Raw genomic sequence first — 27938 nt, 5'->3', positions numbered from 1 at the left:
GTGTAGAATTTTGGGTGGGGGGTGGGGGTGCTGGCATAGAATACAAAACACCTATGTGTGTAACCTGGTCATGTTTTAATTTCCTTGGCAAAGAGTTTTCTGTGGGGGATTGTTCAGTTTGCTCAGGATATGAACAAACCTCCCTCCAGCCAAATCAGGAGCCAAAGGGCCTCAGTCCAAGGTCAAGTGAAACTGCCGACTCTTTAACTACTGCACAGTGGTCAAATGTAGATGCTCTCCATGTCTAGAGGGGCTTCCTCTGGCAGGCTCTGACCGCCCCTTCTACAGCCCCGTGGTGCCCCCTCCCTCCCTCCCCCCTCCCCTCCCCTCCCCCAAAAGCAACCCAATGTCTAGCACGCCGTCAGTGGCAGCCACACGTCTTCACCACCATGTTGCGATGTTTCTTGAGGATGACGTTGTTGTTGCTGTCATAGTACAGAACAGAGGTGGCGCTGAGCTTGGTGGGGGCGCAGCAGGCCTTGGGAACGGCTTCAGGCTTCATAAGGTGGACCTGTCCAGGTCAGATGGAAGGTGGAGAGAGGAGAGAAGAGGGGAACTCTGTAACTGGAACGTTCCTGTGTCCTCCACATTCTCCGGTGCTTTTACAGTGTTGACTAACCAGCCCCCAAGGTTAAATGCACGCATACACTGCCGCCCCCACACTCAATCTTGATTAAGGGAAACGGAAAAGGCTTCAAAGAAGCATTTGTTTATAGGGTGAAAACGCATCCATTTCAATGAGTACATTATTTGTCAGTGCTAGCAAAAATATTTATTCGAAAATGTTTGGCAGCTTGAGTTGCAGTTTATGTTGGAAGCTCTTTCAAGGCACCGTTGCTGGAAGGCAGCAACTGATGAGTTGAAATTCAGGTTTCTGTGAGTGCACATCCAGAGGGGAGGAGGGTGGCCTCACTGGATGTCCACGGAAGGGGTTCATGGCCATGTTTCTCAGGGGAGCATGATGCACCTAGAACTGGCCCCTCTGCTCAAGGGAATGAGAAGGCGGCGCCTGCTTTGCCGCAACATGGTCCCAGGTCCAATGCCTCGGTTGGCAGGTGATGGAGATGCCCTTGCCAAGCTGCTGGTGTCAGAGCACACAGCCCTGGGTTCGAGGGACCAAGGTAGTTTCATCTGCCCAAGGGCTGGGGGCTCCCTGGTTGCACGGAATCCCCTGAGCCAGGGAGTCAGTTCAACCAGAAAACGACGGGCATTTGCAGCCAGAGCACAATGTCACATGCTTGATGTTCCAGGCTCTGCTCCTGCCACCTCCCTCAACTTGTTCCACTTCTGTGCAATCCAAGGAAGAAAAAACCTCAAAGATGGCAAGAGCCAACAGGCATTGGTTGGCATTGTGACAACAAAGGAGGCACAGGGGCAGAGCCAGAGTAGACCGATGAGTGGCAACACATCATGCAGCTCTTAAAGAGGAACAAGTTTATTATGGTGTAAGCTTTTGTGACTTAAGCCATGGCAAATTTGCTGCAAGGCTGCTGCTTTTTGCTGCATTTGCATTTTGGCTCTGCATAAAATATAAAAATGCTTGGAAAAGCATCGTGGAATTACACATAATGTGTAGCCCCACCCTTAGCCCTGACATCTGAATATCCAGAAAGCAACTCTGTGTGCATTTCTCCTCTGTGCGTGATGCTTCTCCTGGTACCAAAGTGGCAGATCATTCTCCTAGGACTGTGACCCCACCAGCTTGCACCTTCAAACACTCCGCTAGGCTGCCACGGGTCTGGCAAACGTGAGTCAAGCCAGACTCTCACAAAACTGGCCATTTTGAGAAGGAAATCTTCCTTGGTCTCCTGTCTCCCACTTCAAGGTGTCACTGTGTGTGTCTCCCTCTCTCTGAGGCCAGTACAGCATTCACCACTGTATTGGTCTCCCTGAGCTAAACTGTGGAGGATTTCTTTGTGTGGATGCTTCCGGCCTCAGGCCCACTTCACCCTTGCCCAGGCTGCCTCTCTTCCCGCCTTGCAAATAAGTGACGCTGACACCTCTTACCCACACACCAGCCTGGTTGACAACACGCTAAACCACGCTGCTTAACCACAAAATGGTTAATGGAATGCACTAAGGTCAACGCATTCCGTTAACCATTTTGTGGTTAAGCAGCATGGTTTAGCGTGTTGTCTGAACCAGGGCAGTGTAAGTTGGGCCGTGGGAACTGGTGCTTCTAACAGCCCATCTGAAAAGCAATGGTCTTTCTCCATCCTAAGGCAGGGGAAGGGGAACGACAGAGTCATGGTTGCCCATGAGCTACACGCTTGTTTCTTCTGTCTCGCTGTCATCTCTGGTCAAACAGGTTTTACAGGAAGCAAGCACTACAAAAATCCACAAAACCTGCTGGACCGGAGGCGCGTGTGAAGTCAGTGTGCACATGGCTGTTCCTTCCAAGTCTGTGAAGGGAAAGCGAACCCTACCCCCACCCCAGTCGCATGCCTCCGTTGTTTTGGCGAGAAGCTCCCTTGTGGAATGCATTCCGCAATGTCCCTCAAGAAGGTACTGACCAGAGACTGGAGGATGGCGTGGTTTGTGGCATTCATGCAGGAATCCAGGGGGAAGGCGCATTCTCCTTCGCAGTAGAAGGCTGAGTAGCCCTGTGGCGCAATCACCCAGTCCTGAGAAAGGAGAGGAAAGTTGGTTTGGAGGGTCTGGCAGGTCCCTCAGCCTCCTTGATAGCAACTCCAGCCTCCCCGCTCACTGGTTTATGGGGGGAGATGCCCGCAAGGGGGAGTTTATATGTTCACTTCAGGGGTGACCAAAAAGGTGTTCCACAGCAGGGCCATTTAAACAAGTCTTTGATGTTTACACTTCGTATTTTCCTAAAGTAGCTGGGGCTTGGAAAAAACAAACACTAAAGTGAGTTCCTTAGTTCAAATGCAGTGTTCCCAAAAGTCCAATACTTTAGGCACACTTTATTTCTGAATTAAACCTGGAGGCACACCTCACTGTTGCATCTGAAAAGGAGCCCACTAACTCTGCTTATGGTGAGTTGCTGATTGAAACGAAGCAGGGCCGGATCCATGAACCATGCAGAGATGCGGTGGGCAGCCTCCTGCATTGGGCTCACAGGAGCATTGAATTAGTTCACTGAGTCACTGTGCAGGATGCCCCCCGTCACCCTCCAGGGGAATGACTGTATCTCACAAGCAAGAACACAGCCAATGTGCTGCATATAAAAATCTGCCATCACTTTGTGAAATAATTGGATTTAAAGAAAGGACTAAGGGATTGATGGTGGGAAATAGGAGATGTTTAAATTTACACGTTTTTCTCAGGAAGAATTTACTGAAAGAAGAACATTTTTAAAATAGTTACCAGCCATCCCAGGTGTTGAAAGCTGACGTACAGCTCATGCCTCCTGCATACCTGCCTCCCTTCAGAAAAATGGACATCATCTGGAGAAAGGGAAAAAGGGCCCAGAGTTTTTGTCAAAAGATGGGAAGTTCTCAAATGTACCACTGCTTAAGCCAAAGGAAATGTGCACAGTTTAAGGTTCAAACCTAGACATGAAGTTGGCGTGCGTCTCTGGCATCTTTCAAAACAAAACGCCGTGTGGATCAGGTCCATTAACCCTTTCCACCACACTGTGGCCCTGATCCACACTGCTTACCCTCCACATGCTATTAGCTACTGAGGGGAATAGGCACAACAGATGCCAGCAAGTTCTCCCCCTCTGCGGCTACTAGTGAACTTAATTTGAATTAAGCCGGTGATGTGGTGTGTGGATGTGTGTGTGGAAAGGATGAAAACCTCTGTCCTAGGACAGCACAGCCCTGATCCAAATGCCCCCCTCCCCTACGGCAGCGGTTACCTTATTTTAGTTAGTGCCTGAATGTGTGTGGCAGAATGAAGGCTGGAAGAGGGAACAGCGGCCTTGACAGAGGGAAAGAAGCGCCACAGAACGTGAAGAGGCTGCTCGCTTGTTCGTGAGGCTCAGCGCAGCTGCTGACCTTTCATGAGGCAGGGATGCTGCCGGTGTGGAGAAGACAGCTGTCCAAAAAAGCTGCTTTGGGGAGTACAACATGCCATTTGCTCTGGAGGAAGGGAAAGGAACCTCTCGTGCAAGCACTGAGTCATTACTGACTCTTGGAGGGACGCCAGCTTTCGCTGACGTTTTCTTGGCAGGCCTTATAGCGGGGTGGTTTGCCGTTGCCTTCCCCGGCTGTTATTCCCTTTCCCCCAGCTAACTGGGTACTCATTTTACCGACCTCGGGAGAATGGAAGGCTGAGTCGACCCGAGCCGGCTGCCTGAAACCAGCTTCCGCTGGGATCGAACTCAGGCCGTGGGGAGATTTTCAGCTGCAGAAACTGCTGCTTTACCGCTCTGCGCCACACGAGGCTCTATGCCATTTGCTCTACTTGACGCAAAATAGGCTACTTTTTCAAAACAATCTACAATTAAAACTGAATTTGGTGTCGCAGTTAAAAGCGCTGGACTGGGACCAGGTTTCAAATCTGCACTTTCTGTGGCGTGATGGCTGAGGGTCACTGGGTGTTTTGAGCACGTGTCACGCTTTTAGCTTAACCTTCCTCGCAGGATTGTTGTGAGGACAATTATTTCATTTACTTGGGCTTTGGAGGCAGGCTGGGATACAAGTGTGGCAAATCAATCAAATAGCATCCATGGAGCGAGACAAATGTGCAACCCTATTTCTCTCCCCACCCCACTTCCTCTAGGTGTGTTGAGGGGAGGGGGGGGCAAAGAGAGCTGGCCAAGCAGTGGGTGAGGAGGGTTCTCTGTCTTCAGCCTTCCTCACTGTGACGCTTTGGCCAGGGCGATTTCTCTCCTTTGGGGTGCAGTTCCATGAAGCCCCCCCTCTCCCCGGCAAAATCAAGCTTTTTGTCAATCATTGCCTGCTGCCGATGTATGATCCAGTGCGGGTTTGCCTATAGAAGCAGCACATTCCAGAGACAGGCTGGATCTGTGTGCTGATGTCTACCTGTCAATATGTAGGCCTCTGGTCGCTACAAGAGTTCAACACTCATCCAGCACTAACTGTGCGCTCATTGCGAAAGGGACCCTATCCAAAGAGACGGAAGAAATACTTTTAGCATTCATTGCTGCTGATCCACCCTTTTGCTTCTTACCAAATGACCCTGGAAGCCGATTCGCGTGTGGGAAGTTGTTTGCCTTCCTGTGCGGCCTCTTCCTCAGCTGCTTGGCTGCTCGCGGGACTCTGACTTGGTTTTGGCTGGCCCGGAAAAACGTCACCACAAAGGGCTGCTTGGAACGTGGTCCATGGCGGCCCAAGAGGCCTGCTAACCCAGGATCGACACTCTGTCCTGTAAAATCCAAACGGCAAACCCTTTCCACTATGTTAATACTGCTGTTGGTCAGGTTAATAGGTATGGTAAATATATTTGGGGCTATGGCCTGCGGTGTCCCACTAGAATCCCTGGAGAGCTTCCAGGTGAGGCCTTGATCACACTATCTTCCTGCACACATGGCCCTCCTATGTTTTTCCACTACTGCTTCCATCTTTTTTCTTATTACAGTAGATCCGTTCAGAAGGCAAAGATGGAGTGGCTGCGCAATGCTAGGAGCCGTCTGCCTGGAAGCACCCAGAGAGAGCGTGCACAGTGGCTTAGGATGTTTTTTAGGATGTTTTAACAATTTATACTATGTTTTTAATCAGTATTTTATGTATTTTATACTTACTGTTGTTCCCCTCACCTCAATCAAAATGGAGAGGCATGTAAGAAATATATTATTATTATTATTATAATAATAATAATAATAATAATAATCTTCTAGCGTAAGACATCTGCCCGTTCTGGGGATACACAAGCCTCCTCAGTTTGTTGAAAGCAAACAATGACTTACACAGAACTTTTCTTCAGGCTCAGACGTTCAGGACAAAATAAGGAAGAGAAAAACAGGTTTCACTGTTTACCTGCTCTCTCTCCCCAGCCTGGAGCCCTCAGGATGCATTGGGCTACCACAACCCTGGCCAGCACAGCCAATAGCCCTGCTGACTGGGAATGATAAGGGGATTTGTACAACACATCTGGAATGCACAAGGTTGGGGAATGCTGTTTCAGCCACATCTCTCTAGTAATCTTCTGCAGCGCAAATGACAATGTGAAGAAAGAATTAACTGATTACTAATGTGTTTATCTTCCTTGAAAATTTGTTTTGATTTTCTAGGGCTTACCTACTTGAAATGCATTGGAATAGACATTTAATATTAACTTCTTTGTAAATGTCTTGCATTACTGCACTAGCAGGTGCCTTTTCTGACTGGACATATATGCTTTGCTTCTAGTTAGGCTTACTGGTATTAGCCTGCCTGCCTGCCTGCCTGCCTGCCTTCCTTCCTTCCTTCCTTCCTTCCTTCCTTCCTTCCTTCGTCCAGACATTTGAGCCTGAAGAATTCTATAGGACTCAAAAGCTTGCTTCTAGAGTTTTAGACCCAAGCTGGCCTACACAAGATATACACATAAAAATATCTTCCCGTTTCAGTCTTGCTCATCCTATGCAACTATTCTTTGGGTGCTTCCAAATGAGGTTTTTGTGATGCCGTCACCCTGCCTCATTCATGGAAGTTTAAAGGAGGGTGGTCCAGACCACAACATCTTCTACTCTTCTTCCGTCCCTTTCCATAACTCAAAAAGCCCATTAAAGAGGAAAAGGCCGAACAGCTGCACAACGTGTCTTCTCCTTGCTAGAGCTAGGAGCCCTCCCTCTGAAGCACCCTTGGCAGGCCTCAGATTAAGGCCACTTCCACACTAGCAATTCAGTCTAGAATTCTCACTTTATTTTGAAGGAAAATCAAGGCAACATTGTTGACATTTCTTCCTGACCTCTTTCAGAAAAGATTTGTGGCGATTTTCTGCCTCGCTCAATTGGCAACGCACTGTTGGGGCATATTGTTCTTTTAATCAGAAACTTCCTCCTTGCACCTTCTGCGATTGCTTCCTTTTGAGCTCGGACACAGCGTTACTAAAATGCCCCTTAATTAGTCAGTTCCTGTTTTTCATTATTTTTTCTTTTTTAAAAAATGATAAAATAACACTAATCCATAATTTAAAAATAAATGAAAAGAAACTAGTAATAAAACCCCCTGGGAACCAAGAACCCAGGGGCAATTCATCAGTAATACTCTGTGCTGAACAGAAAGCAATGAGAGGCATAAGCATAACCTTTTACAAGAAGGAAACTTCTAATTCATGTTGTAGAGGACCTTGCTTAATGAAATTTAGTTTTGAGGATCTTGGCAACTGAGATGATATAATCTACCTGCATTGAAGAATCACCTTTTAAATTCCATTTCCAGCGGATTGCAGAAAAACTCAGCAGTGCAAAAAGTACCTTAGTGTGGAAGTAACCTTTCTTAATGAGCATCTCTGTGCAATCCCAAACCCGCTTACATGAACAAAATATGGTCTCGTACGTGATACCACCTCACTGAGTTTGAATCTCTTATTTTGTGCTACCAGAATGAAATAGGATTTCTGAAATGTGACATTAGCCTTACCGTCCTCTGTCTCCACATAAAGTCTCAAACCAAGGTTGTATTTGCGGTTTAATAACCAATGGTTGCTAGCAGCTGCAACATCAAACACCAGCCAGCCCTCTGTCCTGGCTTGAAAATCCTGAAGATCCAAAAAGAGCAGCTCTGATTCCCTACAGTAGAAAAAATGGGAATGTGAGCCCAGCTACTTGAAGCTAATTGTCAAAGGCACCATGTTTGCCCATCCCACCCCCAAAACAAGTAAAAAAGGTTATGCTTCTCTCTGGACTGGTTGTAACCAAAAGGCAGTCAACTACTGTTCTCCAAGACGTGAGGTCCACATATGAACCTTAGAAGGGCTCTGATCTCCCCTTCCATGCAGAGGTGATTTAGCTCAATTAACTGACACAGCAGAAACAGAAAGGTTAACCTCAAGCAAGTGTGGTGGGGGCAGGCCTACCCCAGAAGCACAACCAAGGGGTCAAGTACGGCACCAAGTATTTTTAGGGGGCACCGATGAAACAGCTCCCACATCCCCACCCACACTCCTGTGCAACTTTGTGGGCAGAGCGTGCTGATACACAACTTTGAGACAAAGAACAAAACATTTCATGCAAGCCCCTAGGAGCAAAACGCAAGGTTGGAAACATTTGGCTTTTTTATTCTTAATGGTAGAGGACTTGTCCATATACTCTATGTTTTCTTATGGGTTTATCTACAACTTTGCTTCTAAGTACTTTGGCGTTTGTTCTGTAAATATTTGACGCAAGGTGCATCATAGGGTCGATATAGGGTTATATCAACCCTATGTGAGTTAAAACATTTCTTCCCATATTTTACAGGGGATTCCTGCACTAAATAAACCTTTTGGCAAACAGAATCTGGTATCCCAAATTTTATGGTTTAAAATAATTGAAATGACAAAAGGAGGCAGTGGGCTGGATCCATCCAAAACATCTCTTGCACACATCTTGCTAGAAAGAATTGAAGCTGTGTAAGAGCCATGTTGCCTGTTATGCAGTTGTAATGTTTAACACTGAAATTAATTCTGTCTGACAGTTCTGTATTTCAGAGCAAAACGCTCTTTCAGACTGTTACTGTACCTGTTACGGTGTTCTTGAACTATCTCATATATGCTGATGTGAAGCGTTTTGTTGACATGCCAACTGAAGCTTTGCGTCTTGTAAATTCGGAATTCAGCTGCTGTTACTGTCTCCCCTGTTGGGATCTGTGTCAAGTCGAATCTAAATTCCTTCCAGTAAGGCTTCTGGTGGAAGATATCTCTGTCCAGTTCAACTGGAAAGAATTGGTACACAAGCAAAATAAAGCACATCAATTTATTCGGGCGTCTATAAGCCACATTCTCTGTTGTCAAACAATCACCCAAAGACAAGCAAACACAACAATCATTAAAAAGCCAGAATACATAACACATCGGTAAGTAAGATAGGTAGATAAAACAATGAAGCAGTTTAAATTGCATCCAGTTGGTCAGGAGAAAATGCCATCAGAAAACCTCTGCCCTCGTACAGGAATAACTCTCACTCAATAGATTTGCATTGATCTGTTACCCAAGAAGGCTGAAATACTGTGAACCTTATCGGTCACCACAAGGCAATATTTGTCTGTAATTCTTTCATGGCTTATAAACATAGCCCTCATGTGGTAAAAGATAGAACCATAGGGATCCTACGTTAATTGAATGGCTGGCTCTCCCTGGATTGCATCTCATTATTCAGAATTTACACAGTACGTTGCAGGAGTAATACAAGCAAAATGGCAGCTCTCTGTCCCAAGGAGCTTGCAGTTGGAATTCCAGCCAAGTAAAGTGGAACAAGGAAATCCTGGTACAAACAAGTGCAGTTAGTTGTATGTACTTTTTATTAAAACAAAACCCTGAAAGCAATCAATCAAATTTATTACAGCTAACAGCCAGCATTCCCCTGAAAGCAGAGGTGGTGAGAGTGGCACAATTTGCGTAGGGTGACCATATTCTGGAAACCAAAAAGGAGGACATGGTCGGCCCCCAAGGGGACATGCCCACCAACATGTCTGGCCCCAGAGGGTTTGTCCAGCACCAAGGTGGGAGTGTACTCACCTGAACATAGCCTTGGTCACATATCTGATTTTACAGCACACAATTAAGACAAATCTGTACTACATAACACCTTATTGTTAAAATCACTGAAATAAAGAAGCAGTGAATGTATCTGAAATTAACTTCACTCACTCCTATTTTGTAGCTTTTGCTGTACTCTTATGTGATACATTCTGCCCTTCCCTCAAATATCTTTTCTGACTGTATATTTTCCGACCCTCTGCTGCAAGCTGCTGCTGTTAATGGGGTTTGCTGCTGGCCAGCTGGCTGGCTGGCTTTTTTATTTTTAAATTTCTATTTTTTAAAAAACGTGTGTATGATTGTCACAAGTTTCTCTACTCTAACATTAGGGTGAGTGTTGTGGGTGGTGGACACTACTTTGCCCATTCACACTTCTCACTTATATACATTAGCTTCTCAAGGCTTGTGCGTCGGCACCACTTCGCACATCCAAACTTTGAACTCCTGTCTACTTCCTGCACAAACACGTGACTCTGAGACCCTCTTTCTAATGCCCTGCGTTGCGTGCCAGCACTGTGGGGCTAAGTTAAAACAGGTGTCTCTGGGTTGTCTGTGCAGCCTCTGCTGTCCCTCTCTCTAAGTCACCACAGCCAAACCAAAGCCTCCAGCCTCAAGCAATCTCTCTCTCTCTGCCAAAGTCTCCTGACAGTCCAGCCGGGCTGCGCCCTTGTAGCGTGGATATTGCTTATTGCAGCTTATTGCTTGGTCTTGTCCGGTGACTCCTACTTTAAAAACCTCCACCTCCAGCCACCTCCACCTCATCTCCTCCTGCACAAACGCTTGACTCTGAAGCACCCTTAAAACATTCTGGGTGGCAAGCCAGCTTCTCAGGGCCAAGCCACAGGTGCATCTGAGTTGCCTTCAGCCTCTCTCTGCCTTATGCCAGCCAGCCAATGTCCACAGCCTCCAGCTTCAAACAATCCCACCCCCTCTCTGCAAAAGTCTCCCAACGGTCCAGCCAGGCTGTGCATTTGTACCCTGTGGCCAGGGGTAGAGTGCCAGCTTATAGCTTGGTCACATCCGGTGACTCTTGTTTTTAAAAAAACTCTGCCACCAGCTGTGTCTGCCTGCACCAAAACTGGACTCTGAGATGCTCTTGAAAGGTTGTGTGGTACACCGGCCTCTCGCCAGACTCACACCTTCTTGCTCCTGTCGCAGGGGACCCGACTACCCCCTCCCACCCCAATGGGAAAACAGAGGAATTGTGTTCAAGAGCAGGCAATGGTTGTCTTTAGCACCAACAGGCAATATCTAAAAACAGGGCTTCTCGGGCTCACCCTAGAATGGATCTCTGGAAGCTCTGCTCCCTAATTTTCAGGCGATAGCGGAAAACAATCTGTATATGCTCACAGGCACACATTTTCATCTGCCCCTCATTCTACGGCTGACTCAGTTGAAGCTCCCCCTTTGATTCACAGCAATGCTATGCTGAGCAACCCCAAACCGTGCCTTCCTCTCCGTGAGGAGCCTGGAGAAGTGCACATGGCTCAAGGAACATTTTTCACCTTGGGGGTTGTAATTGAAGGTCATTAGCAGCGTGCAGAAGATGGAAACAAACCCAAACCAGCCCCATATGTTCTTAATGCCTCTTGTCATCTGTTTACAGGATTACGGGAGTTTAAGGGAGCTGTTATTTAGCTGTAGGGTACTCTGTGATGACAGCAGGGACCTTTTCTGGGAAACAGCTCTTCCTCATCACTTGCAGGGAGAGTGGAGCACGGTTCTCAGTGTAGAATTCAGACAACCACTTCTCACAAGTTATCTCAGGATATGTTACTGGATGTGACCATGCATGTTTTTGTCTTAACGTTTTTTTAAAAAAATGGACTCTTGCAGTCCTGTTCTTTCACATAATAAAGCTGGTTTAAGAAATATTTGCAGATTTTAATCTACATTACTATCTCTACACTAAAGTTCAATGCTTTTGTGTTATTTCAGTGGTCTCTCACATTTCGTCCAGATTTGAGCAGGCTGGTTTAGGGTATGTTTGCACACCTATCACTTAGGGCAGAGGTAGGAAGAATTTCCAGATATTTGGGACTTCTTCTCTCAGAAGCCCTTGCCAGCATGGCCAATACTCAGGAATCGTGAGAGCTGAAGTCCAAAACGTCTGGAGATTTACTTTCTGTCCACCCCTGACTTGGGGCAGTGGATTTGAGGAACATGTTTTAGAGCGCACACTAAATCCACACGAGGGTGCGTGAGCTTGACCATCACCACATACACACTAGGAATCCACCCCAGAACATACTCAACATGCCCCTGTGGCTGCAAATGACAAGGAACACGGGCAACGGCCCGGATCCTGTGACCTCAAGTATACTTTTGCCTATTCCAACTTGGTCAAGACTTTTCCCCTGGCTCATCTATCGTCACTGGAATTCTATTGGTTCTGGGAATGGGGACAGGAGTTGCTGTTGGTGGATCTCCGGTTAGGTTCAGCATGCTCCCTCTCCCCCATTCCTAGGTGGGTGGTCCAAAGATTTACGTTCAGGCAGACATTTGGGGTTTGTCCTATCTCTGCAGGGGATTTGTCCCATTTATGGGATTTGTCCTATCTCTGCTATTTCTGTTGTTTTTATTAATCCCTTCTTACAATTTTGCATTCTTGTTTATGAATTTGACCTGTCGAATACTGCTTTGAATACTCCCTCCCCGCTCCCCTGCAACCGCAGATTATAGATTATTTTTAAGATTGGGGTGGCTGGTTACTGTCTTAATGGCTGCCACAATTGCAAAGTCAGGGAGTATCTCCTACGTTAGGGAAATTACAACTGAATGGCCCACAATGACTAAGAAATAGCCAGAGACTTCTCTGGAAGGTGAGAGCCATTTTGGGGAAAGAGGATGCTTCCCTGTCCCTTCTGGCTGGGGATGATGGGAGTTGTCATCCAAGGGCACCAGGCTGGGAACTGCAGTGGTAATCCCAAGTGTCTCTGAGCTCCATCAGATGAGCATTTGTTTTCACGCGACAAGAAAACACCCCAGTAAGTCCGACTTGTTTTTAAAGACGGAAATTGTGTGCACGAGAAGCAGTGCGATCAAAATGGCCCACCGAATGGGTCATGTGCACGTTGTTTACTTCCCTAGAGGCTAATGTGAGGACTGCGCCTCTCTCCGCCTGTGTCCACCCTGTCTGTTTTGTAAATGGAGACCCCCTTCAGGGACCTCTTTCCTAAGGAAACCAAACAAGGGGAAATTTCGCCACCCCTGGAACTCCTCTCCACTCAGCGTACAGTGTATTAATACATACCACGAAAAAGTGCATGAGAGGCCTTTCAGGGAAGCCTGAGTAACAGTATTCATCTTTACTGAGGGATCCCGTTAAGCATCCGGGGCGCTCTAGAACACACTTCGGGGACTGGGTGCCTTGAAAGCAACCGAGGCGCCCTGGGAGGGAGGCTGGCGTGGCTGGGGAAGGCAACCTCTGCAGGCCAGGACTAATCCTCTGCTTGGCCAGGAAGGGCCGTCTGCTACTGAGGCCACCTCCATGAGTCCTGCCTTTGAGTGAAGGGGCAGAGATCGTCCCAGGCATGATGGCCTTGTTCAGTATGACCTAGTGCGCCTTCTGTGGGCCAGCAACACTAAACCTATGGTCCTGGGCACTCTATAGGGTCTGCTGACAGGGCCCAGATTCACAGAATCCAGCAACTGTGCATCTGTCTCCAGAACACTTGTTAATAAAATAATGTAGATGAAGAGTCCTAGGACCGAGGTCTCGAATAATGAAAGCAAAATGGTTTGTGGCTACAGAAAACACAGCTTAATGTCATTTGGCACTTTAATTGCTTTGCGTACGCTTCATATTTTCCACTCCTTTGTTAACTGCGACCATCATGTAAAGCTGGATGTTGACGCAAGGGGAGTGATCCGCTGAGGGCCCTTCTCCAAAATGGAATGCTGAGATTTTAATTATGCATCTTGGCCTTTTGAAAGCCATTCCTTCCAGCTACTGGGTTCGCCACAAACTCTTCGTTTTGTTTTTAAAGAAAATAAAAAAGAATCTGGCGGGATGGCCAGCCCAGGGCGGATGTGGAGAGCGCTTCCTGATCAGTGGTGAAGGCCTGGCACGGAGAGGCGGGCAGGCAGCTCAGCTGTTGCAGTGAAGAACATGCCGAGGGAGGGAGGCCGAACCAAGGGCTTGGAGAGCGCTCCACGTGCGCACACGGCCAGCACGCGCACACATTTTTCCTGTCCTATTGTGAGACACGGGGTGGGGGGTAGGGCAAGGCAAGGCAGGCTGGGGGGGTGGGCAGACTTTCGGCCTGGTTCAATCCAAACTGGGGCAAAGCTGCCTGTTGTGGGTTGGACTATCACAATACGTTCTCTGTGGGTCTGCCTTCGAAGAATGGCTGGAAATTGCAGCTGGTGCAAAATGCAGGTGCCAGGAGGCTGAAGGGAGCTTTACTACCTGGAGTATGCGATTCCCTTGCTATTCCATCTGCACTGGTTCTCAGGTGTCCAAGCCCAACTCTATACCGCTGGTTGTCATTGGTAAAGCCCTATCCATATGGCCCAGGGTCTATAAAGGACTATCTGCTCCCACATGACTCTGCCTACCTCTTAAGGGCGGTTCTGCTCTGTGCCTCAGCACCGTACCAGGTGCAACTGGGCCATGTGACTGTATGTGTGACAGGATCTTCTCCAATGGGGCACCTATTCTCTGGGATTTCCTTCCCCAGGAGGCCATGAAAACTGTCCTTTTAAAGTTTGCTTTGTTGTCTGATCCTGACTTGACTTTTTAAATGAAGATTTCTTTAAGTAATTTCAGTTCTTTTCATAGTTACTGTTTTAATTTTGAGATGCTTTGGATCACCCCACCGGATGCATGAGGAGTGGTGCAAAACCAAGGTCTGAGACACCCCCTCCCCCCCCTTAGCAAGGGAAGCACATAAACACACCCTGCAGGCATATGTGCATTTGCAATGGACGTGAAGGAAGGTTCACAGTGCAGGCAAAGCACCCACTGTAGCGCCCCTTCGAATCCTAAGTTCTGTCTCTGAAGGCAGCATCCTTCGTTGCTCTCTCCACAGCCCTGTGAGGGAGGTTACATCCAAGACAGCATTCCTGGCCCAAGATCATCCACAGAACTTCAAGGACGAGTGGAGACTTGAACTTAAATCTTCGCCGGTGAAGCCAACGCTTTGATCCGCTACCCCACAATGGCTCATGCTACAGCACCAAAACATTAGCCACTGCCGAATACAGAAGGTGGAAATGGACTCCTTGATTCAGTGCTTTGCTTTGGGTCAGAGAGCTCTACTTTGCCCACAGTCTTCCACATTTAAGTCAATATGTGGTACGGCAGACTCTATAGGCAGGAGTGTGCATCACAGGAAGGGATTTTTCAGTGGGACTTTCTTCTTTGGGAACGTCACTTTTCCCCAAGTGGCATTTTTCCCCAAGTGGCATTTCTATGAGCATCATCAGGCGAGCGTTTTATTGCATGCTCATTACTGGGCATTCAGAGATTTTTGCGGGTCCTTCTCACAACGCCGTCCGCCTCCTGCAGGCCTCCTGCTGGTTTCCTGCTCCTTCTGCCATTTTTTTTGGTAGTAAAATAGTCCAAACAATGACTAATGAAATTGGTCGCCATTTCCGGCTATGTGCAGAGAAGTTTCTCTATAAAACGCCCACTAGAGGGCGCTGTCCCACTACACTGAAGGGGCCATGTGGTTGCAGCAAGAGCGACGGTATTGAAATGCGATTTCCCCCCCCCGTCTGACGATCCCCCAAAGTATATGGAAAAAAGAATGATTTGTCAAAGGCCTTCATGGGTGTGAGGGTTTCTGAATCCCCCCACCAAATAAATCTAATTAGATTTTTTTTTAAAAGCACAGTTTAGCTTGGGGACCTCCTTTTGGATCATGATAAGAGTCTATTATGTTTGTTTTTCAAATGAAGTCTAAAAGAGATTTTGTATACAAGGCTGTTGATCAGCTGTAAATCTGCTGCATCTGCTTTCTGTTTTGTCACAGAATCGAGATCTTGAGTTCTACAAGGCAAGCATTTCCTTTCCAGCTTTTCTGCTATATAACCTCTAGGTGGCACTGTGGTACAGCAGAATAGTGCAAATACACAAAAGGAAATCAGGCATTCTTTCACTTTCACAAGAGTATTTTCCCTGCTCTAAAAAAACCTCCCCCCAAATGCTGGTTAGACACAGAAGTGAAACTAGATAGTCATGTTGTCTACAGAACATGCAAACAAGCATGAGTAGGGAATGATGAGCACATGATAAATGCCTCATGTAGAAAAGCCCTAAGTCCAAACAGTTGAAGACAATGCTCCCCCTTTGAAAGCCACAGCCCGTACAAAGGACTGCAATTCTTGCTGCTACTTCTTATTTGGGGAAAAGAACAAGGAAGAAGAGAGCAAGGTACAATGTTATTCCGGTGTTTTCATGGACTCAAAGCTTTATTCAATAACTGGCACAATCAGCAGATTATAATCAATAGCTTATTAGTGATAAAAAAAAAAATCCTCTCACCCCCACCCCCTCAAAATAGACAGTGGGACCAAAAAAAAGAGAAGAAACATAGATTTGGAGCTCTTGAAGGAGCACTGCATTAAAGACAATTCATTGCCTGCTGAAGAGTTCTGTGAAACTGAATAGCTTGCATAATCTTACACCAGCTGAATTTGGTCTAATGAAAGTCAGATGTACCAGTTGTTTCCTTATGCCAAATGTGTGGGTGAAACCTTAATATATGGTTTTCTGTCCACTTTTGTGTACTAGGCTAGTACGGTAGGTGAAACGACAGTGTAACAGCAAGAACCCCCGCCAATTGCAGCAGCCTGCTGAGATCATGGATGTCATGATCTGAACTGAAGCCAAGCAGAGGAAAAACTGAGCAAATGTAGAGATCCTCGCCGACTGAAATCAGTAGTTTAATTTTGCCCAGATTCCTACAAAGCATTTCAAGCCTGCATCACAAAGGCTTGGAATTTGTATATTGGCTTTGGTGGTACCACTTTAATGTTCCATGCTCAGTGCTCCAGAAGCCTTCTTGAACTAAAGGCCTGTAGCTTAGCATCACACCACCTGCGTTCCGTGCAAAAGGACCCAGGCTCAATTTCTGGCATCTCCAAGTCAGCCAGCCCGAAACTCCAGAGAACTGCTCCCAGTGACCACAGACGACAGGGACCAACAGTCTGTTTGGGGCTAGTTGCTTCAGTTCAGATCGCTCGGGCTGTCTCTAGCACAACAGTTTGTAAAACACAGAAGCATTTAGAACTCTGCAGGATTGCCCGCTTTGTGAATATCCCATTCTCTTCTTCCTCGTCCTCCTCCTCTGCACTATTTTCTGTTGTACATTGCTGTTAAAGGCTTTCTTTTTTGCTCACAAGGACTGAAACTCTTCTTCCTTCAATCAGTTTGCAACATAAATGTAAAATCTACCCTGGCCAAAATGTTCATTTGTGCTATAAATCAATAAAATTCACTTTCGCACTGACATATATTAACATAAATAGCAAGAGAGAGGATCAAAAGGGAGTTAACGAGCCCATCAATAACTCGAGTTAAAAATCGGAGTACAGCTGGTTTAACAGGAATCACAGTTTCCTGGCAATTGGGAGTTTTGTGGGAGTTCTCCAACTGGGATCACTTCACGATAATTCCTGGGATTCTCCTGTTGGAACCATGTAACTAAAATTGATTTCCAAGTGGCTAACATCTGTTGTGTAAAAACTCTGAACGAGAAGCATAGTTGTGTATCGAGAAACCTGCTAAGCGGCCTCTTGGACAGCGTGGAAAAAATGAGAGTTAAGAAATGGAATGAAGGCCTGGAGTCTGAACTAGCAGTGGTGTAGTGAGGGCCGGACCCCCGAGGGCTCCCACGTGACCACCCAGGGCATGGCAAGTGATGGGGGAAGCCGCGAGCAGGCCCAGGGTGGGCACGTAGAATCATAGAATCATAGAATAGCAGAGTTGGAACGGGCCTATAAGGCCATCGAGTCCAACCCCCCGCTCAATGCAGGAATCCACCCTAAAGCATCCCCGGCAGATGCTTGTCCAGCTGCCTTTTGAAGGCCTCTAGTGTGGGAGAGCCCACAACCTCACCAGGCAACTGATTCCATTGCCGTACTGCTCTAACAGTCAGGAAGTTTTTCCTGATGTCCAGCTGGAATCTGGCTTCCTGTAACTTAAGCCCATTATTCTGTGTCCTGCACTCTGGGAGGATCGAGAAGAGATCCTGGCCCTCCTCTGTGTGACAACCTTTTAAGTATTTGAAGAGTGCTCTCATGTCTCCCCTCAATCTTCTTGGACTGGCACGGGCAGGCTCCTGGGGCTGACGGTGGCTACAGCACCTGTCTTCATATTTTTCAAACATTTTATAGTCCAGAGACCACTGGCTGAGCAAGCAACACGGTTACAGCTGCTGCTTGTTATCACCCTTTTCTACAACAAAAAAGTGCTTATTCCCAAGTAAACTGTTTAGCATCAGGGCAGATCCACCCCCACCCCCCGCCCCATTTTCTTCCTGAAGTCATGATGGCACTATGATGTGAATGAGCTTAAAATGTGAAACGGCACACAGCACACAGCGGCCATAGCTAGACGAGGCGAAATCCTGGGGCGATCCCCGGGATCGTCCCTGTGATGATCCCTCCCTTGGCCCGGGATCTCGCCCTACCCTTTGAGCCCGCTTTTTCCACGGTCTCGGAATGATCCTGAGACCGCGGAACATGTGGGCGCAAGTCACGGTTTGTCCCGGCTCCTCACGAGTAACCAGAAACCGCGCACAGGGCGCAGAGCTCCTCAGGAGCTCTGTGGCCATCAAGGATGGGGTGGGGGGAGCGGGGAAATTTATTTATTTATTTTAAAAATGTACAGTTCGGCGCTCAAGCGCTCGTTCGCTCCTTCTTTGTTAAAAAGCAAAAACAAAATGGCGGGTGCGACAGCCTCTTTCTTCCTGGACGTCGCGCGCCGTGTGTAAACAGAGGGTGACGAACTCGCAATCATATCGTGAGATCCTCACCCCTCCGTCACACTAGACGCGTAGGTCTAGCTGAGGCCAGAGTAGTTCTTCTTCATTTAATTGGGGTTGGCAAACAGGTTTTGTTTTTTATTTTAGCTCTAACGTATCAGGAATGTTAAGATGTAGAGTCTGGAATAGTGCTGGGTAGGTTAACTGTGTGCCTCATCATGGATGGAAAGCACATGGGCCACCTATCAGCGCCCCTCGTAAGAACATCAAGACTAGGGTCTACAATTACCTGGCTGCACCACTGCTGTCGAATACAAAAACCCTGGATTGGATCCAGATTTAAGCTAGATCAGCTACACTGGCAGGGTGGATTCCCTGCCCCCTCCTTCCCATGGCAGCCCCCTGAACATACTACTCAGAGAGCCAGGAGTCCCTGTTGAACAGAATGAGCTGGGATGTGGAGGGGGAGCCCCAGAAATCGAGCAGAAGGACCTTCCATGAAAGGAACCCTTCCTCTTGTGGAAGGCAGAGCCTGGATGCAACCCCTTGTGCTGTTTGCTGCTTCCCAGCAGTGCCCTGCAGACAATCCACATCTTTTCCATTATGCTCGCCGAAGGGTTCTGTGAAACTTAAAAGTTTGCATAATCTCATGTCAACCCAATTTGGTTCATTAAAACATAACATTTCGATCTGGTTTAAGAAACAAATTCAGGTCCCGTTTTTACATTTTAAATAATGGCCTGGTTCAGACAACATGCTAAACCACGCTGCTTAACCACAAACTGGTGAAGGGAATTCCATTAACCATTTTGTGGTTAAGCAGCATGGTTTAGCGTGTTGTCTGAACCAGGCCAATGTATATGAATGTAATTCATGCTACAATCCTATCACATGGGAAAGTGACTGTGGCTCAGTGGTAGAAGCCCTGCTTGGCAGGCAGAAGGTTCCAAGTCCGTTCCCAGGATCTCCAGGCAGGGCTGGAAAAATTCCTGCATGGAATTCTGGAGAGCCGTTGCTGCCGGTCAGTGCCAACATGCTTGGGGTAGATGGGTCAATGGTCTGACTCAGGAAATGGCAGCTTCCTAGGTAAATCTAATTGAACAAATAGAGCTCATGCACTGGATGAGGCTGTCACTGGAACCTTCAATATCTGGCCCAATTGATTTGGACTTTCTATCCTTGTTCCTGACACCAAACACTTTAGCATCATCATCATCATCATCATCATCATCATCTGCTATCAAATTTTGAAACGCATCACTTCCACCATGAGTCCTACTGACTTTTTAAAAAATACAACCACCAAAGACTTAATTGCCAGGATTCCAAACGCTTCAGACTGTGTAAAAGCGCATCTGAACCCATGTGATATTTACATTATTCTCCATTTCTTTTCTGTAGAAGATGAAGGCCAAATCCATCTCTGCTCTTCCTTCTTAGTGCATTGAGAGAAATTCAGTTCATTTATTTTCTATACTTTCTAGCCTGAGCCCCCTTGCGCCAAAAAAAAAAAAAAAAATCTCTGCAGGTCTGCACACGACGCCTTTTACACCCCTGCCAATTTCAAGGTATTTTTAGCGGCTGCGTGTGCGTGCACCATTTTATTCTATAAATTACACCTCCACTGTAATTATACTAGTCCCCGCTGCCTCAGAGTGGTCCTGGTGCCTTTTTTGGACACTAAATTAAAAGGAAATGCTGGCATGCCGAACCACATAAAGAATTTGGAGTCTTAAAATATATTTGAATGAAATGCAAAAAGAATTCTATCTAGCAAAACTCAAGCTAAAAAAAATAAGAGAGAGAAAGGGGGGGTCTCTTGATTAGCAGTAGTCCTTGCTCAAGAGTTGCCCATCTCCCCAAGCAGCAGGCTGGGGGTGGGGGGGATTGCTCCCCTGCTAAGCAGCATGGTGTAGGAACAGGTGCGCCCAAAGAACAGAACGTCCCTTCTGTCTTGTCCCCATCAGGCTTCTCGTCTCCCCAAAGTCCCTTCCTGGAATGGGCGTTTCCGCATTTCGCTGGCCTTGCTAGTGCAAGAGGGATCATGTACTGGGATATCGATTCTGCAAAGTCTGCACGTTTGACTAATTTTGTATCTCTGCGATTTCTACTATTTTCAGCGTAATTTCTTCTACCTCCACTAGACATGGAGCGTCTAGGGGTCCTGATGCTCCAGCACCTGCCCACTGAAAAAACCTTATTCTGCCTTCTGAGAGGTCACTGGCCTTCTCCATGCAATTCCTAGTATATCTTCACAACCCTAAGGGCTAGAAACCTGATTTTTAAAAAATGCAAACAAGGATTGTGAAGACGCTGAATTCTGCAACCAACAGTGCCTTCTGTGGCTTGATTGTGATCTGCTTTTATGGAATTGCTGCCTCTGCAGGGCCTTGTCTATAAATACCCCTCCTTCCTACCCGAAATTCCACACATGGGGTTGGAAAAATCCCAGACAGATGAACACCCCGGCTACTAATCCAGCCGCTAGGAACTGAAGACCTTTCTTGGCTTCCTTCAGGGCCTGGTGCCAAAGAAATTCAGGAGCTCCAGTGTGAGACTTTGAAATAGCATCCTGTTTGCCATTATGTGAAGAATATGGGCAAAATCCCGCTGCCCTGGGATTAGAGAGTCTTTCCCACTTAATCAGTGTGACCATAATCTTCTGCTATCTCTGCTGAGGTTTGCTCTGCTGTCTTAAGTGCAAAAACAAGACTCCCAACCAGACGCAGCTGAAGCGAAGGCAAAGGCCACCAGATAGCAATTATGCCGTCTCCAAGAGGTAACCACACTGCCCGGTGCCCGCCTTCCCCAATGCCCACGCCGCTCTCACACCGTTCCCCTCCCCCCCACAGCGGTTTCATTTGCTAAAACGGACAGAAGGGAAGCGGCTCCACCCAAACTTGCGCACAGAGGCCAAGAGCAGAGCAAGGACCAGCGGCCTGCGCACACATCTGGCCCCGTGTGCCAACGGCTGCCTGCTGCGTTGGCTGCAGCCATCAGAAGCTCCAGAGGGGGGCGCCTGTTCAGCCAGGAGCGGAGCTATTTGCTTTGGGGGCGAGCCTCTTTTATCTGAAATGTTGCCTGAAGCCACGCCTTGCAATTCCACCCATCGAAATAATAAAGAGAGAGAAGAGACAGCAGCGGCAGAGAGACTGGGGTGGGAGGGAAGGCAAGGGATGCCAGCTCAATTGTACGAATGGGCGTCCTCTTAAAACGAACTATGATGACAAAACTGTGGAATTCACTTGTGGAATTGTTGATAAGCCCTAGTTTACATGGGGTTGGGGAAAAAAGGACCAGGCACATCTGTGGAGGGGCAGGAGAGCTCTGAACATCTCCCCGTTGCCAGGGGGGGAGCCATTATTCCTCCCTCCCCGCCCCCCCCGCCCCCCCGACAAAGAAAAGCACTTTTTCAGTGAACAAAATGGTGGGCCCGTATGAACATTTAAAAATGTATGCAAGCGATGACGCCTCAAATTAATTCTTTTAGGGTTCCAGCTACCGAGTAGGGAAAGCAGTAAAAGAACCAAGCTGCCAGAGGAAGGCTAGATAGCAACTTCGCCAAACCTTGAGCAACCTTGATGGAGGCAGGGGAGGAAGAATCCAGCTAGGGACATTTGTGGAAACGGAGCATGTGTCTGAAGGACCGAGTGCTCATGGACTCCTATGAATCAGGATTGGTGCGGTGCCATTATGGCGTAGTGGTTAGAGTGTTGGACTGGGGCTTGGGAGACCCGGGTTTTATTCCCCCTTGGCCATGAAGCTCACTGAGTGACTTTGGGCCAGTCACTGACTTTCAGGCTGATCTACTTCACAGGGTTGTCGTAAAAATAAAATGAAGGATCATGTAAACTGCCTTGGGCTTCTTGGTGGAAAGGCAGGAAGCTGGGAAAATATTTAGAGTTTCTAGGCTGTAGCACCAACCTTTTAAGACCCTGGGTAGCCCAGCACCTGTGGTGGTGTTTTTAAGCTACAACCCTGCTGAACTAGAGAGGCAACATAGTTTTGACAGTTTCACTCAAGGGAGAGTTTTGAAAGCTGCAGTTTCTCCCACAGGAGAAGGAGAATGGCAGAAGAAGCTGCAACCACTGAGCTCTTGTGTAACTTCCATGCTTTGGAGAAATTCCCAGTAGACTGTGCCTAAAGACTTGACCCGCGAGATTGCAGAAAGTCGAGTGTTTCCAGAGGGGCCGGCTCCATCATTCCTAGGACATACGCAAGCCATTAAACTGGGTGGCTCCCCAAGGTTTCTGCATTTCCCAAAAATAGCTGCCATGGACAGTGAGCGACTCCCAGAAGACAACCTCAGTTTCCTCTTGGCATTTGGTCTCCGCAGCTCTTGCGGTTGGGAAAGGGAGTGTGATGCAGCTGCCGCTTCCGCTGGAAATCAGGGTGGCTAGCGAGAATCCTAAATTTAAAATGTTCTCAGAATTTCTCTGGTGCATCAGGCCTACCATATGTTCCTCTGTCGGGATGTTACCAAAGGCAAACCCGCCCTGCGGTGAATAGGTGTGGATGGTTTGTGTGACAGCTGTGTGCTTTTGACTTGTTCACGAAAGTGACAGAGAAATCCATTAGAATTCAAAACATTTGGTACTGTCACTTTTTAAAACTTTGAAATAGGCTTTATTTTAAAATTTTGAAATAGGCTTTATTTCTAGTTTTGATCAACAAAAATCTTGGCCATTTCAAGTTGTGTTGTGCAACACCGGAAACGGAGCAGGACTTTTAATGTAGAATTATTAATATTTTTCATCTAAAACGCAGTCAGGAGCACAAGATATACACTTTTACAAAGCAAAAAAGGGGCAACTTTCTAAAACTCATATTCTTACAGAGCAGAAACCTTCCCGCTGCATTTCTCCTTCCTTCTTTTCCTCCTCCCTTTCACTTTCAAGAAGTCCAGAATATTTAAAAATTGGGAATGAATTACGCAAAATTAAACAAGGCTAAAGTTAATTACTCCTTTCTAATTCCTTAAGTTTATGCAAACACCCCATTTTGACAAGTTAGTGAGCTAGCAAAATGTGCTTTTTCCTGATGTTCAAAAACACTCAATGGTGAAAGTATGTAGTTTGCAAGCAATTAAGAGATAAAAATTAATTATAGTTAGTTATCAAATAAGTAAGCTGGGACTCTAGAGCAAGTAAGAGATAAGCAGAACTTCATGGAAGATAAGGCTATCAATGGCTATGAGGCGGATGGCCTTATTTTCTGAATAACAGCTGATGGAGCTGCTGCTGTTCTTGCACCCGTGTCCAGCTGCTTGGCCACTGTGGAAACAGAGTACTGGGCTAGAGAGTGCTTTGGTCTGACGCAACATGCTCTCATGTTCTCAGAGGAGATTGTTGGGAAGCAACCAGCTCATTTCAGAAGCACCCCAAACCTTAAAGATCAGCATTGATCACCATGGAACAATCTCAGCAAGGAAAAGAAGATTTGGATTTTCTTTTCTTGGTTTTAAAGTACCAGGCCTTTTTTTTTTTCGTTTTTGCTCCCCAAACAGAAAATATCCTTGCTCGCAAGGATTTTCCAAGCTGCTGATATAGACATTATGAGAAAGATACACCTATTTCTGGGCAATGCCCAAATGAACAAGGTGTGTGCGTGTGTGTGTGGGGGGGGGTGTCAGCTGATGGGGCAAACCAACCATCAGAAACTGCTTAAACTCACTTTACTTCACAAATTTGGTAATAAGGCACAGATAGCTTCCCTTTTGCTAAACCACAAATCATATAGTTTGGGATTTAAAAAAATAATAATAATTAAATGCAATTGGTCCTGTATGAAAAACTCCAGTCATTCAGGATTCTCCAAAACATACTTTTACTGAGGTGGTTACGGTATCCAAATCAGGCACTTTGATACAGAAAGGCATACGGCTGTCCATGAGATAAATTCACAGCAAACGCCTGAGGATTTTCTGCCAGAGGCCTAACTTAGCCTTGAGGCTCTGCGCCTGGTCCGGGACAACGCAGACTCTGACTACCAGGGCTTAGGGTAGTCTTCCCTTCCCTTCAGACAGACAGCTAAGGGCTCTTTTTCTTCAAGAATCTACAGAAAGGCTCTGAGGGAGGCTGTCGTTGACCCAGGGCCGTCCCAAGGTATTTTGCAGCCTGAGGAAGAGGAGGACAAGATGGCGCCTCCCCGGCACGCCACGTACAGAAGCTGACTGGCCTAGCTCTTGCCTCCGACTTCAACCCTGGCAACGGCATCTGAGGGCAGGAGGCTGGTTTAGGCTGGTCAGGGCAGGCTGGAGGGCACACCAGCCATGGAGGGGAACTCACAGCATCTGCTGCCTGAGGCAGCTGCCTCATTCTGCCTAATGATAGGGTTAGCCCTGAATGATCCCCACCCTATTCTCACAGTTACAAATGCTGCCTCTGCCACTTCTCTAGCTTCTTCTCACACACATCAAGAGTAATTAGTACATGCGCTAGACCTGACTTCCTCATCACGCTCTGGGGATTGGCATCCTTCCAGCTACAAGGCGGGTTTCCTGCTCTGGAGTGCAAGGGGAGAGGAGCGTCCCACGTCCCAAACCCGGAATGCTAATTTGCGCAAATGGAAGACAACGGCTGCACGAAAGCTGCCGGTTTCGCTTGCACCGCCCAACGCAGCAGCCCTTTTAATCATCATCCTAATTATTTTCTCCAAGTGCTTGATAAGAGCCTGCACAGAACATCTAAATTCCCAGAGGCAGGAGTAACCCTGAAATCCAGCTCATATAAGAAATAAATATTGAACAAACTTGAATTGGGCCCCTAACTCTTCTTAGTATTCACCAGAACACAGAGATTCCCCCCCTCCACCTGTTCATGACGTAACAGCAGGAAGCTACCCCTGGTGAGGGATCTTGGGTGATCATAACGGGCAGGAGTGCGCAGATCTGCCCCAGGCTCATGCTTTGGATAGCTCCCCTGCATTCCAGGGTGGTGTCTGCCAGAGTCCTGGGGGGAAACCATGCCCCACATTAATCCTTGGGGCGGGGATGAAAAAAGAAAGCTGTTGGCCTCAGGCACGGAGATGTCTTGGGCTGGCCAAGGTATTCCAATCCGGTTCCATCTACCTCCCACCAGTTCTTGAATTGTTACCTGCTGCTGTGCCCTGAGGAGAGGGCCAGCTCGAAATTGCAAATAAATCAAAGGAGAGAAGGTGAACTGGCCGTCGTTCATGCTCGCACAACTGAGTTTCAGTAAGTCAGCAGTTCAGAGGCACACGAACCAGCTCGACTGGATTCCGGCACCTTCCTGCTTGCAACCGGGAATGGGGATCCTGGAATCCATCCTCGGTCCAAATGTCACAATGTGCTTGCTTCTTCTACTCTGCTGATAGATGCAGAGCAGCCCAACGCTGCCACCGCTGCCACCACCTCCTGCCTCCCTCTCATTGTCTTGGCCCCCACCACACCCCTTTCCTTCCTCTTGCCTGCTGAGGCGGCAACACAGGATCAAGGGGAGGCTCAGCTGCGGCGGGGGGGGGGGGCGCAAAGCAGCCCTGATTCCTATTTTAGGGAGGGTCTTCCCCAGGTGACCATTGTACGTGCCCTGGCTTGGCCTGGCCATGCTGCTCCTCCCCTTGGTGATGATCAGGGCCATTCTGTTCTGCAAGACGAGGAGCGCCTGTTCCTTACCACCACCAAGGAGCAGCGCATTGCAGCCCGTGGGTGGCGCGTGCGTCAAGAGGGAGCCTGGCTCTACAATCAGCACCGTCAAGCCATCCAGCTTCTCTGGGTGCAGGGAGTGGCAGAGGGCGCGTCCGAACACACGGAAACAAATGACAGAGAACGGCCAGAGGAATCCTCCGGTTCCTTCCAAACAGCCGTTGGATGACTGGCTGATTCCAGCACACTGTGGCTTTTCTGGGGCCATCCCCAAACGGCCAAATGAAAAGCGCCTGCCCTTCCAAAGGGCCAGTGAAATGCATTAGGATGAGAGCAGCAAGTTCCGCACAAGGGGTGTGTGTGTGTGAACATTGCCACAGAGTTTTTGCAGTAAGAAAAAAGATGGAATTGGTGGGAGAACACCGGAGTGTCACAAATGGAAGACAGTAATGCCTGGACCCCCTCATACAATTCTGTGTTTGGGGCAGGACGATGGCACAATAAAAGCTTCATCTGGAAACATCCCTTAAACCTTTCAAGTTGCAATTCTATGAAGACCTCTTTCTCCGAATGGCCGCTGAACTGGATTGAAATAGACTCCTTGTACCCAGACCTACAAAGAATAAAGCCAGAATAGCACGCCCATGTCCGCGGTGGAGCCTACCTCTCTGCCTATACCCACTCTCACACACCACACACTTTCTTTCTCTGCGTGAATTACATTCTGGTGCCTGCCCATAGGATGTCTGGGGATGGGGGGGGGCTTCTTTCTGCCCAGGGTGGGGCAGAAAGCCAGTGGGCAGAGAGCGTCTCTTCCAGACTCATGCTCAGGGTGCCACATCCAAACGTGGATGGCGTCCCTGGGAATCCCGCCCTGTGGTTTGGCTCACTCGCTTGAGTTCTCGGGGACTGGCCGCTTCTGGGGGGTTGCTGTGGCCAGGGGTTCCACGAGCCCGATTCGGCCCCATGGCCCGAAGTCGGCCTGATGACGCGCCCGCTCTTTGGGGCTCCCCGCGTCTCTGGGGCTGCAATCCCCCTGCACACTCGCCAAGCAGCCAAGGTCCCGCTGAAAGGCGTGGGGCTTCCTTCCGAGTAAGCACGGCCCCCCATCACCGCCGCAGCACCGGGTCAGTCCCCGGGGACGGCCGGAGGACGGCCGCTGTCCAATTAGGGAGGCCAGGGCCGCCGCCGCCGCCGCCGCTGCCGCTACAGGGGGAGCGCACGCGAGCGCGACCGACGGGGCGGGCAAGCGGGGCCCGGCCCGGCCTCGGGACTCACCCAGGTTGACGAAGCTCATGACGGTGTCGGCGCCGTCGGCGGCCCTCGTGCGCGAGGGGCTGCGCGCCCAGGCCGGGCTCCAGGGCCCGCGGGCCGCTTCGTCCTCGCCGTCGTCGTCGTCCTCCTCGCGGGCCATGGCGCGGTACAGGTCGAGCATGAAGAGCGGGGCCGCGGAGGGCGGCTGCTGGCGGGCGGCGCCCGACGGGGCGAGCGAGGCGGGCCGCGCGCGGGGCCGCGGCCGAGGGCGGCCCGGCAGGCCCAGCAGGGCCAGGATCTCGCGCTGCATCTCGCGCTTCTCGCGCCCGCTGAGCCGGCGCTGGAGCGGCTGCGGCGGCTGCGGCTGGCGGCAGGAGGCGGCGCGGCTGGACGCCAGGCGGGCCCAGGGCTCCCCCGCCAGCAGGACGAGCAGCAGCAGCAGCAGCAGCGGCGGCGCCGGCGGCGCTGGGAGCGAGGCTGGCGGGAGCCGCATGGCGCGCAGCGCAGCCCGGCCAGGGCGCAGGCGGATCCGGCGCGCCGCGGCCGTCGGGGCGGCCCTTTAAGCG

At 48.6% G+C, this 27938-nt stretch overlaps 2 protein-coding genes across 2 annotated transcripts in view; one reads left to right on the top strand and one right to left on the bottom strand.

The window, feature by feature from the left end:
• Positions 1–27938, top strand: part of PABPC4 (poly(A) binding protein cytoplasmic 4) — a 563337-nt gene that overhangs the window by 37605 nt on the left and 497794 nt on the right. The window lies entirely within an intron of this gene.
• LOC134408494 (bone morphogenetic protein 8B-like) lies at positions 336–27748 on the bottom strand. The gene is made up of 7 exons (XM_063140802.1): positions 27397–27748; positions 8567–8759; positions 7488–7636; positions 5098–5292; positions 3325–3404; positions 2514–2624; positions 336–511 (listed from the first exon to the last, which is right to left on the bottom strand). The coding sequence occupies exons 1-7, from the start codon at positions 27680–27682 to the stop codon at positions 362–364; spliced, it is 1164 nt and encodes a 387-aa protein (XP_062996872.1). The 5' UTR covers positions 27683–27748; the 3' UTR covers positions 336–361.

This window comes from Elgaria multicarinata, chromosome 13, assembly GCF_023053635.1.
Source record: "Elgaria multicarinata webbii isolate HBS135686 ecotype San Diego chromosome 13, rElgMul1.1.pri, whole genome shotgun sequence".
NCBI classification, from domain to species: domain Eukaryota; kingdom Metazoa; phylum Chordata; class Lepidosauria; order Squamata; family Anguidae; genus Elgaria; species Elgaria multicarinata.
This window is presented reverse-complemented; position numbering and strand designations above follow the sequence as displayed.